Source organism: Phyllostomus hastatus, unplaced genomic scaffold (assembly GCF_019186645.2).
Source record: "Phyllostomus hastatus isolate PE091 unplaced genomic scaffold, TTU_PhHast_1.1 phas_scaffold_12, whole genome shotgun sequence".
NCBI classification, from domain to species: Eukaryota; Metazoa; Chordata; class Mammalia; order Chiroptera; family Phyllostomidae; genus Phyllostomus; species Phyllostomus hastatus.
In genome coordinates, this window is record NW_025334007.1 from 11,700,344 (window position 1) to 11,716,689 (window position 16,346).

General features: G+C 41.7%; 1 protein-coding gene across 1 annotated transcript in view; it reads left to right on the forward strand.

The window, feature by feature from the left end:
* The first annotated feature begins 446 nt into the window (after positions 1–446).
* BCLAF3 (BCLAF1 and THRAP3 family member 3) overlaps positions 447–16,346 on the forward strand; it is a 51,770-nt gene continuing 35,870 nt past the window's right edge. The window contains exons 1-3 of the mRNA XM_045856105.1: positions 447–575; positions 10,610–10,690; positions 15,681–16,235. Coding sequence (XP_045712061.1) covers positions 10,647–10,690; positions 15,681–16,235 — 599 coding nt within the window. The 5' untranslated portion in view covers positions 447–575; positions 10,610–10,646. The remainder of the gene's footprint in view (positions 576–10,609; positions 10,691–15,680; positions 16,236–16,346) is intronic.

A 16,346-nucleotide genomic window follows, 5' to 3' on the forward strand; every position in this document is an offset into this window, starting at 1 on the left:
TTAATTTGAGGCCGTGGGGAATGTTTACAGATTGAGTAGGCAGAGAGAGAAGCCACAGGGATGCACGTGCAGGTGGGATGGTTCTGGAAGGGCTTTGAGGGCCAACCCAGGGCCTGGAAGGCCTCCTGCGCTCCCACTTGCACAAGGCTGGAAGGTCTACAAGACCAAGCTCCTGTATCTGACTGAAGGGTGAGCTCCAGACCCTAATCCTCAACCCCTAGGATGCCTGCACCTGCAACGCCCGAGGCGATCCTTCCTTCGGAGCGGACCGGGAGGCAGGCGGCGCACGCGCTCTGGACAGAACGGCAGAGGGCGCAGGCGCCGGGGGCCGGAGCGGCGTGGGAGGGTCACAACGGCTGAGGGAGCCGTGAGAGCAGGGGTTGCGAGAGGCAGCCCAGCGCAAAGTCTCGGGGAGTGGGCGGGGCCAGGGCGGGGCGCGGCAGTTGCGGAAGGAAGTCGTTCCGGTTTCAGGGCCCGGCTAGTGGTACAGCTGCTGCTGAATGCGGTTGCTGTGGTAAGGGCGAGGCCTCAGTGGGCGGCGGCGGCGGCGGCGGCTACCTGGATCTCGGGGACCGGTGAGCAGCCTAGCAGGGCGGAGGGGGCGTGGAGGCTCCGACTCACGGGGAGGGCGTGTCAGTCGCCCGGGAGGGGCGGTTCTTGGGATGGCGGGTGAGGCAGCTGAGAGGATGCCGCGGTCGGACTCGGACTGCCGGGCGACCGTTTTTCCCTGCCACCACATCTGGCCGTTGGACTGGTGTCTTCTCTTAGGCTCGGCGATCCCGCCACCTGCTGCCACGGCTCCGGTCCTCCCCGGTCGTTGGACCGTGTGCGGTCCCGGTGCTTGGGAGCGTCTGCCGTGGGGACTCGGGGAGCGGTGTCCGGGGACGGTGCCCTTGTCTCTGATGCGGCCGCGATCGCGTTGCCTGAGCGACCCGAGCGGAGGAGCCCCCGCTTTGTCCTTCTCCAGGGGCGCTCCTGCCGCGCTGTAGCATCTTCCTCCAGAATGAGTACTGAAGGCTGCTCTTTACCCTGGAGGGTTAAACTTGTCTTTTTAGAAACGTACACTGAAAATCGGCTTCATCTGTGCTTCTCTAGTGTGTATTAGGAAACTGGGCTAGTCACTGACAGGATTGTCCTTTGGGAGGGAAAGAAATGGGAGAGAAACTTATCCTCCCAAATATTTTCCTGCCGAAGTGCTGTTAAGAGCTACCCCTTAGGTGATGCTTTTCTTTTCTGGAACAAAGTAAAAACTACAGGTAGAAATGGGGAATGTCTTTCAGACTTTCAATGCCTTCTGGCGAGGCAACTGTTGTAGCGTTTTTCTGAATTCCAGCTGGTAGGAATGAAAGACTGGGATTTGAAAAGAATAGGGCTTGGGTGTGGATTCGTGAGTGCTTTATGTTTCAACGGTACTTTTTAAATTGAGGTGGCATTGGTTAACAACAAGTTTCGGTATGCAACGTTACAATCCAGTGCTATTTTAATGGTAATGGTATATACTAATGCGTTTTGAAAATGTTTTTTTAAAAATGGCTACTAAAATATTCTTTTGAAAGTCCCCCTGTTCCATACCCCCCTGAAGCCTTAAAACGTCTTATTAGAAACCCTGAAATATACAATTACAAAGAAGATACACTGTTTAACCGTTCCGCATAACAATTGTGAATGTGGTTGCACTCGGTGTACACTTCTCCAGCCCTTTTCTTTGCAGTGATGAATGTGTGTATTGCTCTAAAGTGGATACTCTTTGGTAACCTTTTTATTTTCTGACTACATACCCTTGTATGACCTCAGTAATTTATTTAGTTGGCCGTTCCCAGTCTTTAATTACTTAAATGCATTGTTGGAGAAATGTAAATCTGCATATCTATGATTACTTTCTTAGTGTAGGTTCCTAGATGATAGAATTGTTGGTCTGTTTCTGTGAATTGCTCAATTTCCCTCTGGAAAGGATGTGCTGTTTTGCACCTCCAACAATCTGTAGGTGTCCTTCTCCACACCCTAGCTAAAGGCAACATTTAAACACTTGAGCCCTTTCTATTTCTCTCCCACCGTGTGCAGATGTTTCCTCTAGCTATCCTTCCCCCATCCTTATTTGTTGATAGCAGTTCAGTTTCTCATCTTTTATTCCACATTTACCACTTTACTAAAGAAAGTATCTAGATGAGGCAAAAGCATTGCAGAGTAGGAGATTTGAAGTCAGGACTTCCGTGAATTCCAGTGTATCAGATTACATTGCACAAGTCACTAATTTTTTTCCTAAGGGACTCTTTCCTCAACTCTGAATTAGACATTAGAGAGCATTTGTCTTATCTTTCTTACAGGATGGTTTTAAGGGTCAAACGAGGCATTTATGAAAAAGTACATTTAAATATACTTTGGCTGCTAATTATAGTCATCTTGTAAAAATTTCAGGGCACAAAAGTATCTTGATTTTTTTAAAGGAAATATCTAAATTCAAATTTGTCCCCATACTCTTTCACTCCTTAAATTTGAACTTTTATGCTGCTGTCCCAGGTTCTATTAAAAATGATATCAAAGTTATAAAATTAGGTGCATGAATGAACTTACACAAATGTTGGAGAAAATATTTAAAAGCACTATATATAAAGCTGAGGACAGATGTAATAAAGCTAAATAAAACTTAATCCTTGGAATCAAGGTAAATAAAACATAGTCTTTGTGTCCTATAAGTTACAGAATGTCCAGGAGGTTAGAGGGCATAAAAGCTGCTTTCTGAATCTAGACAGCAATTTTAGATGTAATGCAGGATTCAACTGTTCCGGAGTGTGCTAAAGGCTAATTCTACTGACTAAGCATATGTGAAATGACCAAGCAGTGCCTTCAGGGTCATTTTTCTGAAGGTAGAGTTGAAAGGTGGGGAAGTGTTAGAACCTGGACTTTAGTTTCAGGTCCTTCATTGGAGCAGATTGGTTCATCTTTTTGAGGCTCGGTTTCTTTGCCTAGGAAATGGAGGTAATCCCAGTTTCCTTAAAGGCATGTGAGGATTAAATGAGACAGTAGTTGTAACACACTTAGTACTGGCACTCCTGTGATCTTTGTTACCTACTGAAGATTTAGCATCTCCAGGAAATAAACTATGTCTTTTGCAACTTTGCATGCCTAGCCCCCAGTCAGTCACTGTTTGCCAAATTAACAGAAAATGGGACTGCTGATAAAAATAAAAATTTAGTTTGGACCATTGAAGAAGGTAATATGTAAATGTGGAACACTGGGAGAAATTGACTATATTATGTGGAGGGGATAATAAGGAATCAAGGAAACATTAAACTAATTGGACCTAGAGGCATCTCTATTATTACTGTCATTCTACAATGTACCCTCAGTGCCAGACATGTATAGTCCCTCCTTACCAACAGCGAAGCTACGCCCTTAGACCCGTATCATCCAGCAGCAACCCAGTTTATTTCCTCCCCTTCCAGCTAGACTGTTAGAAGGAGTTAATTAGCTTTCTCAGTTTCCTTACCTTCGACTGAAGCTGTGTGGTCACATTTTTCTTTTTCTTTTCTTAAGATTTTATTTATTTATTTTTTAGAGAGGGGGAAGGAGGGAGAAAGAGAGGGAGAGAAACGTCAATGTGTGGTTGCCTCTCCCGCGACCCTTACTGGGGACCTGGCGTGCAACCCAGGCATGTGCCCTGACTGCGAATCGAACCGGCAGCCCTTTGCTTCACAGTCAGTGGCTCAATCTGCTGAGCCACACCAGCCAGGGCTTTCCGTTCTTAAAAAAAAACAACAACAACAATATTTTTATTGTTTATGCTGTTATAGTTGTTCCTGCTTACATTTTTCATTCCTTTTATTGGGTCTCTATGCAGCTTTTGACATGAAAGTCTGCTCTCTTGAAACATCCTTTTTTAAAATTTAATAGTTTATTATTTATTTTATTTTTTTCATTACCTTTTATCTCCCTTATACCCGCTTCCACCTCCATCCTTAGTTTCTTTTTTTTTTTCATTGTAAAATTTTTATATTTAGAATTAGCCAGCTGGGCTCAGTTTAGATGATCCCAATTTTGTTGGCAGTGACCAAGGCATCATAGTCCGGAGGCAGTCGGACATAGCCTTCTATCTGGCCTGATCAGGGTGTGGACCTTGGCCACGTGGATGTCTGAGAGCTTCTTCACAGCCTGTTAGATCTCCGGCTTGTTGGCCTCGATATCCACAATGAACACAGGCTGTCTTCTGTCTTTTTAAGATATTTGGGGGCGGGGTAGTCTTCATGATGGCTTAGTGGTCAAACTTGTTTCTCCTGGGGGCCCTCCTCCAAGGGTATTTAGACAGTCTTCAGAGCCACGGCAGTGTCTTTGGCGGGCTGAAGCTGGGTGCGGTCAGAAGGTGCGGTCAGAACGTGCGGGACCTGGGGGTCTTTTTTTTTGTGGCTGTGGATGCATTTCAGCATTGCATTTTTTGCCTTCCTGCAGGTCTTCTTTGTGTGTGGCTGTGGACGCCTTTCAGCTTTGTGTTCTTTGCCCTCAAAGTGGTTGCTTTGGCTTGGGCTTTGGGAGAGGCAAGGACTTCCTTCTTCGCTTTGGGCGCCATCTTCTTGAAAGGGTCCTTTTTTAGTTTTTGAGATTCTATGCCTCCAGGGTTTCCTACTTCTTCAAAGGGTGTACCTTTTAGTCTCTTTGGTTAGTGTGTCTTCTGCGAATGGTTGGTGTTTCTGTAAGTTTGGTATTTTCTGTGTGTGATATACAGGCTCTGGAAGAATTTCTAAAGCACGGAGGCTATCTGGTATTGGAAGGTTTGGTAAAATTCCCCTGTGAAATCATCTGGACCTGATGCTTTTTCCTGGAATAAAGTTTTATTTCCTTAGTAATTTTCTCTGTTTTATCTATGGAAATTGTTCTGTCTAAGCTTTCTAATTCTATGGGGGTTAATTTTAGTAATTTGTACTGTTCCAGCAAAGTTTCCCTTTCATGTGGATTTTCAGATTTGTTAGATAAGAGGGCTACAAAGTAATTGCTTGCAGTTTAAATTTTTTTCTATTTAAATGGTTATTTCTCCCTTGCCATTTCTCATTTTGTATATTTGTGCTTTCTCCCTTTTTTCTTAAGTTACATAGTGCTTCATCTATTTTAATATTTTCACAAACTACAAAATTTTGAATTATTACTTAGATCTAGTTTTCTATTCTCTTCCTCTACTTTTATCTTTATTATTTCCCTTTTTTTTGTTTACCTTGTTATTTTATAGGTTATTTTTACCATGGAAAATGAATGTATTGATTTTTTTTAGAGATTTTTATTCATTTATTTTTAGAGACGGTAAGGGAGGAAGAAAGAGAGAGAGAGAGAAACATCAATGTGTGGTTGCCTCTCCGTGGCCCCCACTGGGGACGTGGCCTGCAACCCAGGCATGTTCCCTAACTGGGAATTGAACCTGCAATGCTTTGGTTTGCAGCCCGTGCTCAATCCACTGAGCTACTCCAGCCAGAGCTGAATGTATTGATTTTTATTCTTTCATTTTTATGTTTAATACAATGAATTTTCCTTTGCCACTTCAAATCATATCATGAAATTTTATGTGTAGTGCTTTCATTGTCATTATTTCTTTAAAAATCAATAATTTTAGCTACAGAATACCAGGAATGGCTTAATAGGAAATTTTTTAATTTGTAGGTGGAAAAGGGCCTGTTTTTTTTTTGTTAGTAAATTCCAGTTTTATTGCATTATGATTAGAGAGTATTATTTGTAATATTTCTAGTTTATGGAGGTTACTGATGTTTTCTTTGTGACCTACTATATGGCTATTTTTGGTGAATGTAGTGTGGGCACTTTAGAAGAATGTGTATTCTCTAGTATTGGAGTGTAGAGTTTGCTCAATATCCTTAAGATTTACCCCATTGATTACACTGTTTAAATCTTTTTGGTTCTCCTAATATATCACTGAGAATGCTATATTAAAGTATGCTGTTATTAGTGTGTTTCTCTCTGTGTCTTCTTCCATTTCTTGTAGTTTTTGTTTTATAAAGGTGGTTGCTATGTCACATTCATGTGAATATGTATATTTTAATTTATTCTGTCTTCATCTTGAATTGTGGCTTTAAGCATTAAAAAGCGTCTGGCAGCCCTGGCTGGCGTAGCTCAGTGGATTGAGCGCAGGCTGCGAAACAGTGTCGCAGGTTCGATTCCCAGCCAGGGTACATGCCTGGGTTGCAGGCCATGACCCCCAGCAACTGCACATTGATGTTTCTCTCTCCCTCTCTTTCTCCCTCCCTTCCCTCTCTAAAAAAATAAATAAATAAAATCTAAAAAAAAAAAAAGCGTCTGTCTTTGTACGAATGCTTTGGGGCTTTAATTCTGCCTTGCCTTTTCCCAGGATTGCCACCCCTCCCATCTTTTTGGAAACATCTGCCTTGTACGCTGTTGCATATGGTAACTCTGTTTAATTTCTTCAGGAACTGCCAGATTGTTTTCAAAGTGGCTGCATCATTTTACATTACCACCAGCAGTATAAGGGTTCTCTTACCTCTATATCCTTTCAGTACTTACTATTTGAATTTAGCCATCCTGCTTGATGTGAAGTGGTATGTCATTGTGATTTTGATTTGCATTCTCCTAATGATTAGTGATGTTGAGCATTTTTTCATGCGCTTATTGGGTGTTTGTGTATCTTCTATGGAGAAATGTCTTTTCAGCTCCTTTGCCCATTTTTAATTGGGTTATTTGTCTTTTATTATTGGATTGTAAGGGTTTTTTATATATTCTAGATACAATCCCTCATCAGATATGACTTGCACAAAATTTTCATCCATTCTATGGGTTGTCTTTTTACTTTATTTTATTTTATTTTATTTTATTTTATTTTATTTTAATCATTGTTGCAGTACAATTTTCTATCTTTTACTCCCATTCCACCCCACCCACCCTGCTCTCCCTCTCTTTACTTTTTTGATAGCATCTTTTATAGTGTAATTGCTTTTAATTATGAAGCCTAGTTTATCTATTTTTGTTACTGTTTTTGATGTCATATCTAAGAAACCACTGTCTGATCCAAGGTTACAAGGATTATTTATCCTTATGTTTCCCTCTAAGTTTTATAATTTTAGTTCTTAAATTTGGTCCTAAATTTGGGACCAAAGACCTAAAGATCTAAACTTGGGTTTTAGTCCATTTTAAGTTATTTTTTGCATATGGTGTGGGGAAAGGGGGAACTTAATTCTTTTGCTTGAGGATATCCAGGTGTCCCTGCAGTGTGTGTTGATTTGTTTAACCTCTCAATATCTGATTTATTATGTTTTCCCCTCAGTATGTTTAAACCCAGCTATTACCTACACAACAATTTGAGCTTTCACTATTCTCTTTAGCTGTCTCTTCTCCCATTTTTTTAGTTGTAAGTAACTTTTCTACTCTGTCACAATATGCAATAATTTTACATTAGTCTTCCACCCTCATCTCCATCTTTCTTTGAATGTCTTATATGTACACTTCCATTATGTTAAAATGCTCACTGTCAACTTTGCCGATGTTTTCTCAGCAAAGTTGGGTCATCATTTGGTTGAATGAAGCTCATCCTGTAGTAGATTCCTCAGAAGGGCTAGTAAATGCAGAAATTCTCTATGTTCTTATATGTTGAAAGCTTTTCTTTCTGTAGCCTTGATGTTTGAGGGACAACTTGATGGATATAAAATCCTTGGTTCACATCTACTTTTATTGATTTTATTTTATTTTTTAAATTTTAAATGCTGATCCTTTGTTGCCTTATACTTTGTGGTTGGTTTTAAAATATCTGATGCTAGTCTAATTTTGGGGGGATTTGTAAATTATTTATTCTTGTTACTTAAAGTTCTGGGGGACTTTAACTTTGAAATCAAATAGTTTTTACTAAACTATATTTCAGAATTGATTGTTTAGGGGTAATTTTCCCAAGTATCTGGTGAGCCCTTCAGTATGTAGATTCAGGTCTTAATTTCTGGAAAGTTTTCTTAAATCACAGTTTTTAATATTAGTTCAGTTTTATTGTTAGTTTTTCTGCTCTGGGACTATAATAATACAAATATTATTCCTTCTTTATGTCTTCTGTCTCCCCCACTTACTCTCCATCTTCTGTAAAATCATTTTCATTTTCTTGGTTGTTTTCATGACTTTCTTCAGTGTACCTTATTAAATTATCATTTGGGTTTATTCTGTTTTGGGTACCTTGTTATTTTTCACTTCTGAGAGAACTGATTTTTGTTTTCTAAAGAAGTTTTAAAATTTCTGATTTAAGGTGAGGTTTTTTGTTGTTTTTAAATATCCTTAGGTGCTGCAGCTTATATGTATTGTGTTTGGACTACAGATTTAGTTAGACTTTCTTTCTGCTTCAGGGTTTTGGGGGAAGGAATTTTCCTCAGGTGAGAAACTCCTTTTCCACTTTCTCATAAACACACAGGGATATCAAACTTTAAAATTTTTGTATATCTCCTAAGTATGAAATGGTATCTTGTTTTAATTTTACTTTCCTGATTAGGTAGGGTTGGTTATCTTTTTCTATATTTATTGGACATTTATGTTTCCTGTCTGTTGAAAACTCAAAGGATATAGCTGCTATTTACTGAGGTGAGGCAGGCTGTCGGAGGGGCAGGTTTTGGAGGGAAGTCAGGAGTTTGTTCTTGGACATGTTTATAGCCTGCCTGGATTCTTTGTCTTGAGGCTTTTATCTCTCTCTTGCAGACAGGAATCTTAGGGGAGGACTGGGAGGGTTTCAGCAGAATGTTCCGTCAGATTTCCAGGTATGCCCTTTCGGGGTCATGGTTTCCACCGAGGCAGGTGGTCAGTGACAAGGAAGGAATCTCTCATCATTGCAGTTGGTTCTGGTGTTACCCACCTGGTTTTGCTACTTTTCTGAGACCTCAATGTTATCTCCAGGAAGAAAGCCTGGGGAGGAGAGGTTTCCCTGGGGGTAAGTCTTGTTTTCCCAGTTTTGCCCCCTGCCAGGCGCTAGGGGCCTTCCGCCCTGGTTAACATCTGCACCTGGCTGTCAATTGCTGGGCTTGTAAATTGCTAAACCATTGTGTTCAACCCATCTACCTATCTGTTTCCCTATTTCACTTGCTAAGGAATTTTTCTAGCTTGTTACTATCCTGTCTTTGTAGGTCCAGGAGAAGGAGGAGGGGCCATAACCATTGGATGTAGCAACATGGATTTCTTTAGTGACTTTGACTAGAGCAGTTTGATGCAGTGGTGGAGTAGAAAGCCAGATTGATGAGGGCCCACGCAAGAATGGGAAGGCAGTTCCATCTTTACTTCTCTGACCTAATCTTTAGAGCATTTGTATCACCCAAAGGTTGCCTTTTTTTTTTTTGCAGCTTTGAGGTATAATTTGTATGCAATAAGATTCACCCATTCTGAGTAAATAGTTTGAATTTCAATAAAGCTAATTTTAATATTAGCAAAGGAATATATCCTAACACTTCTTTTTATCATGTAGTCAGTAAATCTCACTTGTAAATATTTTCTCCCGTGACTTTCACCTTTCCACTTTAAATCAGTAGTTCTACAGTTCCAAGACTAGCACATGGGCACCTGCATTGCCTGGGAACATGCTAGAGGTGGGGCCCAGCCCTGGGGTAAGGCCCAGCAGTGAGCCTTTCAGGTGATTCTGACACACACTGAAGTTTAAGAACCATTGCTCTAAGGTATGTCTCTGAGTGGAATTGCTGGACTGTGGAATATGAGCGTGCTCAACTTTACCAGGTGCTCTCAGCCCCTTCCAAATTGGTTATGCTTATGTATATGTGTACATAGCAGTATATGAGAGTCCCTGTGGTTCCACATCCTCACCAACACTCCGGAATTTTTAAAATTCAGTTCCTGAAGCCATCAGTTCCTTTTAAAGATTGAAGTATACCTTTAAAGAAGTCAAGTCTGTCTTTTAAAATGTACTTATTTGGCTTTATTTTAGGAAAAATCAGAAGTAAGCTAAATGTTTAATCATGGTTAATTATGTTTTGATATATTTATCCAGTGAAAGTTAGGTAGGTAGTCGAGTACTATAATTGGGCATTGTAATTCTTATTATTTCACAATTTAAAAAGCAGGAGAATACCGTCAGATATTCTTAAACATTTTGACTGATTACGTGAATTGTCTGTGTACATGGCAAAAGACAGGAGGGTAGTAGTGGTTGTACTTAGAAGAATTCTGGGTAATTTTTTCCTCTTTTGGAACACTCACTTGGCAGTTGCTGTATGCCAGGTGTTCTTCTAAGTTCTTTTCATGAGTCAACTCAGGAATCATCAAACTGTACTGCATTTGGTATTTGGGGCCTGTCTGTGTGTTGGAGGGGAGGAACTTGAGTTAAGAATGGTTTTTATATTTTTAAAGGATTGTTTAAAAAAGAAGATGCATAGAGACTGCATTTGGCCCGCAAAGCCTAAAATAGTGACTCTCTGGCCCTCTGTAGAAAATGTTTGCTCACCCCTGATTTAATAATTTTATCCTCAGAGCATTGCACTAAAGTGGGTCCTATTATTATCATCTTCATTTTTCAGATGAGGAAACTGAGGCGTAGTAGGCCTAAGTAATGTTTTGGCCCATGGCATTCACTGTTTTTAGAGCAGATCGCAGGCTCTTTCTATAAACTTGCTAACACTGTGTTTCTTTGCAGTGTAAAAAGTGGATAGTGACTTGCATGACAAGAAAAGATGGCGAGGTCACGCTCCAAATCATCTCCCAAGAAGAAACAGAGGTGAGCAGTTCTTAGTTTAGCAGGGCGAGCTTGGATTTGAGATGTACTTTGCTTTCAGTTCACTAGTATCCTTGTTATAGAAGAGACTGGGAAGGGGGGCAATATACTGTTATTGAATGGACCTCCTCTTCTCCCAGGGTCTCCCTGTACTAGGTTTGGCCTGCCTGTTGCCAGGGAATTACAGCTCTCGATGTCAGAGATTGGTGAAAAGGAAAGGAATTCTTTATTCAAAGGTTATACAGACTTAGAGTAATGACTTAATGTCTTCATTAACATCCCAAAGTTCCTTAAAATACCCCAAAACACACAGTCCTTCCTTCCCGCTTTGCCCAGTCAGGGGTACCATATCTCAGGAAAAGAAATAGAGGTCCGTGGCTCAGGTCGCCCCCGGTTCTTCCCAGTAATCCATGCTCAGCTGGCAGGCCTGCCTCGGTTCCTAGCACCATCAGCTGTGTCACCACCACGATCTCCAGTTCTTAATCCAAATCTGTGTGGCACCTTCTCATGGCCTACCAGCAAGAGTCCTTTCACCCCTTTCCTTCCCGCAGCATCTCTCCTGCATTCTTCCATACTGCTAAGAGAGAGTTCTATATCACTGCTACATCTTGCTTTCCAGATTCCTAAGCTGCATGGCAAAGGGAGCCTCAAAGCCGCGTAGCTCTCCCTTTCTCACCAAAAACCGCGTGGTCCGTCCTTTTTTTCTCTAAAGCCGCATGGGCCCCTCCTAGCATGGCAGCCAGGCTGGATTTAAATCCTGGTACCAATCTTCCTCTGCGGCCCAATTTCCGACTCCCCCCTGTTTCTGACTCCTCCCACAATAGGCTACAACTGCCAGCATTCCCATATTTCTCCAGCTTTTCTGGGCTGCCATAGTAAGTCCAGGCAGGTATGGCCCCATGGCCTGGAGCGAATCATCTCCAAGCTCACATGCAGGCCACTGTAACCAGGGGAGTTGCCTCCCAGTTATATCTGGGTGTAAGTCACTCCCATCTCCCTGGCTCAAAGCTCGACCACAGCTATTTAAGGTATCAGTGAAATCAGTTAAAACTTATAGGTATGTTAAATGACCATACCTGAGGTTATTTGCAAAACTGTTGCTATGCAGAACAACTCTCAATGGCCCTGCTGCATGCGTCACATCTCCCAGTTCAGGCTTGTGGGGGAGAGAACATCCTACATTTTTAAAAATATTTCCTGGACACCCTGAGTTCTGGACCCCATTACAAATCCCTATTTGGGGTCTCCCCTTGCTGCACTCTGTTACATCATTAAGAATTTATTTTAATGAGCTCACAGGATGTGGTTATTCACAGTAGGTGCTTTACAGTCTTAGAGGTTGTATTTCTAGGAGTTGACAGCTTTCTTTAATTACAGCCCGCAGCTAGAATTAATCCATAATAAAAAGAAACACAGTGGCCACAGCCAGGGAAAGTGAAAAACATCTTTGAAAGTGTTCCATGTTTTTGTAACAGTAAGTGGTTTAGAACTTTTGAGGGTGCATTTTATTTTATTTTTTGATAATCAATGTTTGAAGAAATTGGGAGTTAGAAGATTGGGAGCTTCCTATTTCTTCATGGCAGAATAATATAGAGTTTTACGTAGCTCAATTGTAGTTCAACTCACTTTTTTCCAAGTTGGTAGTATGAAGCATGTATATATAATTAGATTGCAAGAATTCAACTAGTACTTATTGTATATCTTTTGCTGGCAAGTTCTAGGGCTACAAAGGCAAATACAAAACCTTAAGAGCCCTCAGCAAGCACACAGGCTGGCTGGAGAAATTGACACCATCACAGGTGGGAAAAGTGTGGTACAACTCATTGAGACAAAGTGTTGTGGATCCACAGGCAGGGAGTAATTCTGCTTTTGTGGAGGGAAAAGGGGGCTATACTAAGAAAGTCTAAAAAAGAGATGAGATTTTAGTTGTCCATTTAAGGATGAGTAGAACTTCTAAAGGCAGAAAGAGAGAAGAAAAGTATTCTAGTTAGCCTTGGCCGGTTGGCTCCCTTGATTGGAGCGTTGTCCCATACACCCAAAGGTGTTGCGGGTTCCATCCTTCCATCCCTGGCAGGGCCGAGTATGGGAGGCAGCTGATGTTGGTTTCTCTCTCTCCTTCTCTCTCTCTCTCCCCCTCCCTCCCTCTCCCCCCTCCCTCCTCCCCCATCCTCTCTCCCCCCTCCCCCTGAAATCAGTAAATATATCTTGGGGTGAAGATTAAAAAAAGAGAAAGTATTCCAGTTAAGGGGGACAACAGGAGCAAAGGCACAGAGTTGGGACTCCTAAAAAGGACAATAATTACACACACAAGGCAGACCAAGACTTTTCCTGTTAATATGACTTGGCCATTGTGCTTGTTTTCATTATGGTTCTACAATGACTAATCAATCATTTCTTCAACAATTTTAATTTGGAGTTTATAGGACTGAATTGTAATGGGGAGGAGCTGTAAAAAAAAAAAGGAGAATATAAAGAAGCAAATGTTTTTAACATGGAGGGCATCACAGAGGCCATTTTGTGTCACCCTTTTGTGGTAGGCCCTGGTGTGGGGGCACAAAAGAACCTGTCAGACTTAGTGCTGGGGTGATGACACAGCTGAGGAACCCAAGTCCCACGAGGGGCTTTCGCATTGGAGAAGACATGATCTTATTATCCTGTATGTCAAACAAATAGGCCCTCTGCCCCTGGGGGAGGCCCTAGCTCCCTCTTCCCAGGCTGTTTGCCTTGGAATGAAAGCTGTCAGTGCCTTTGCTCACAACGTGTGCTGAATGGAGGGACCCACGGAAAATTGTCTCCCAAGACTCCTTGGGTCTCTTTTTTCCTTTAGGAGAACCAAAAATGATAGCAAGCATTCCAGCAGTCCCCTTCAGAAGAAAGGGGTTCTATACAATAAAACTGTGAAGTGAAATATCATATCAAAGTGTATTCAAAATGAGGTATGGACTAAAGTAAGAGATTAAATATTTGGTCCAGTCTGGAAAACCTCTGCCTCTGGCTGCTAGCAGTGGAAGAAGTTAAACCTTCCAGAAAGTCCTCAGAGGCTCCAGTTGCTTTTTGCTGCAATGATGAGGTGCAGCCAGCTGGATGACAGAGCTTCAGCTTCGGCTAAATAACACACTTGCCAGTACCAATCTAGCTTGGTGATTTTACCGGGACATATTGCCAAGTCCAGTATGTAAATCCCAATATCATGTGGGGAAGCTGAGTCTGCCTACTTTCCTGCAGGGAGCACACAGGCAGGTCACCAAATGGAAAAGAGTTTTTACTCATGGTTCTAACTCTGAGGCAGCTTCTGAAGAGGGGGTGATAACAAAGCTGCAAGGGCAGCAAGCAGCTTCATTGACTAGAAGACATTAAACCCTCAGGAAGGAGATGGGGAGATTGGACAGGTCAGATGGGAGAAAATGTCTCCAGGGGCAAAATGGAACTTCATTGTGCTCCAGATTGTAGGGCTCCTCTCTCTTATCCTGAAGTCTAAGTAACTGGGACCCACTGCTTTCTCTGGATACAGAAGTCTTCCTCCTCAGTGAGAGTGAAAGCCTGGATGTTGACAGTGCTGAGGCGTTAGAGAAGGCAGCTACAGAAAGGATGTGCTGTCCCTGGAGAGGATTTTAGCAGCGTAAACACTCACATTCACCAAAGTTACACATCTTTCATTTCATATGTAAGAGAATACGATATATTTAGGACTATAAGATGCACTGAACCATAAGATACACCTAGGTTTTAGAGGAGGAAAATAGGGGGGTAAATTTCAAAGCAAAAAATGTGGTAAAATATTTAATAACCTGTGATGCCGCCCCGCCCCCCTGCGAGCCAGGTAAGCTACATTCGGGCTATAAGACGCACCCCTTTCCTCCCAAATTTGCGGGGGCATGTCTTATAGTCTGAAAAATATAGTAGGTCTGGGAGAGAAGGGCAACTTACCTATGTTGATAATATTTATGGAGGAACTAAGCATGAGGTTCAAGTCTTAAGACTCTCTTCTCCCCCCCCTCAACCCTCCACACACCATTGAAAGATGAATTTTTTGTACCTTGATACAGCCTTAGTAGAGAGAACAGACGGTTGGAAAAACTGGGGTCAGTTTTGGAACTGAGTTTGGGTTTTTGTGGCCTTAAACTCTTAGAATCTATTTTAATTTCAGAGGTTATGTTCAGTTGGCCAGACATTCTCCTACATATTTATTAGTATGAATTCAGCCCTCCTTCTGCCTTTTTCCTTTCCTTCTTTTTTTAATCTTCACCCAAGGACAGTTTTTTTCCATTGCTTTTAGAGAGAGAGAGAGGAAAGGAAAGAGAGAAACATCAATGCAAGAGAGAAGCGTCGATTCATTGCCCTTCTGCCTTTTTTTACCTAACCATTGAACCTGATGTAAGCTCTTGCTAACCAGTCCTTTTGCCAGAACTTTGCCGTCAGTAATATTCCAAAATGGAGTTTGCTCTCTGCCTAAGCTGGTCCTCCTCCCAGCAGGATGGGAGTTCTCAGCCCTTTTGAACAGCGGATACATTAGTTCAGATGGAAAGAGAGTGCTTGTTGAATGGGAACAAGCATAATCAGAGCCCCACATGGACAGTTTAAAATGTGGATATAGCAAATTGATGAATTTAATTTGAGTGGAAGGAACAGTAGAAAACAAATCTTTTATTTGGGTAAGTCATGTTAAGACAAGTAATTTATTGGTTTTTTTTTTCTTTTTTTAATTTTTGAGTATTTTTTTAAATTTTTAATTGTTGTTCAAGTACAATTTTCTGCCTTTTACTCCCATCCCGGCCCACCCCCCAGCCTTCCCACCTCCCTCCCCACCTCCCTCCCATTTCCACCCCCACCTTGTTTTTGTCCATGTGTCCTTTGTACTGGTTCCTGCAAACCCTTCCCCTTTTCCCCTGAAATTCCCTCCCCTCTCCCCTCTGGTCACTGTCAGCCCGTTCTCTGTTTCAGTGAGTACTTTATTGTTTTTAAATGAACTAAACTTGTCTGTGTTTGTTTATAGGCCTTCATCACCAGCACCTAGAAAGTCTGAACACTACAAGCAAAGAAGTTCTCATGGGTATCATGGCCTTGACCATAGGAAGGATCTGAACAGATCCACCACTTGGAGAATGCACAAGAATGGACAGAGGAGATCAAGGAATTCTTCTCGTGAAAATACGTATTACCGATATCATAAACGTAGATCATCTTCTCCAAACACAAGAAGCTCTTCAGACAAATTTTATTCTTATAAGCCTTACCAAGCATATTCACCAGGAAGAGAGGATGGTAACAGGTATACGTCCAGATACTCAGAAGGTGGATACTACCCAGAGTATCAGTGGGATTATTATCCTCAGCACGTGCGAGGAAGGTCTATTCCTTATGACCACAGAGGTAGAAGAAGTGGAAAAAGAGGAAAATCACCTCAGAGGTCAACAGAAGATTCTTCTAGATTTGAACGAAAGCAGCGTGAAGATGAGCTGAGGTCCCAGAAGACACGAGATGAAAAATATTCTCGCTCTCTTAGAAGACGCTCTGAAGATGTTGAGAAAAGGAGCTCTTTTAAGAAGAGGTATAAGAAAACATTAAACCTGGGTAATCTGATATAAAGCCTCAAGTGAAAAAGTGTGTTTACTTTATAGTTGAAGATAACCACCTTGAAAAGCTTTTTTCTGAAAAGATA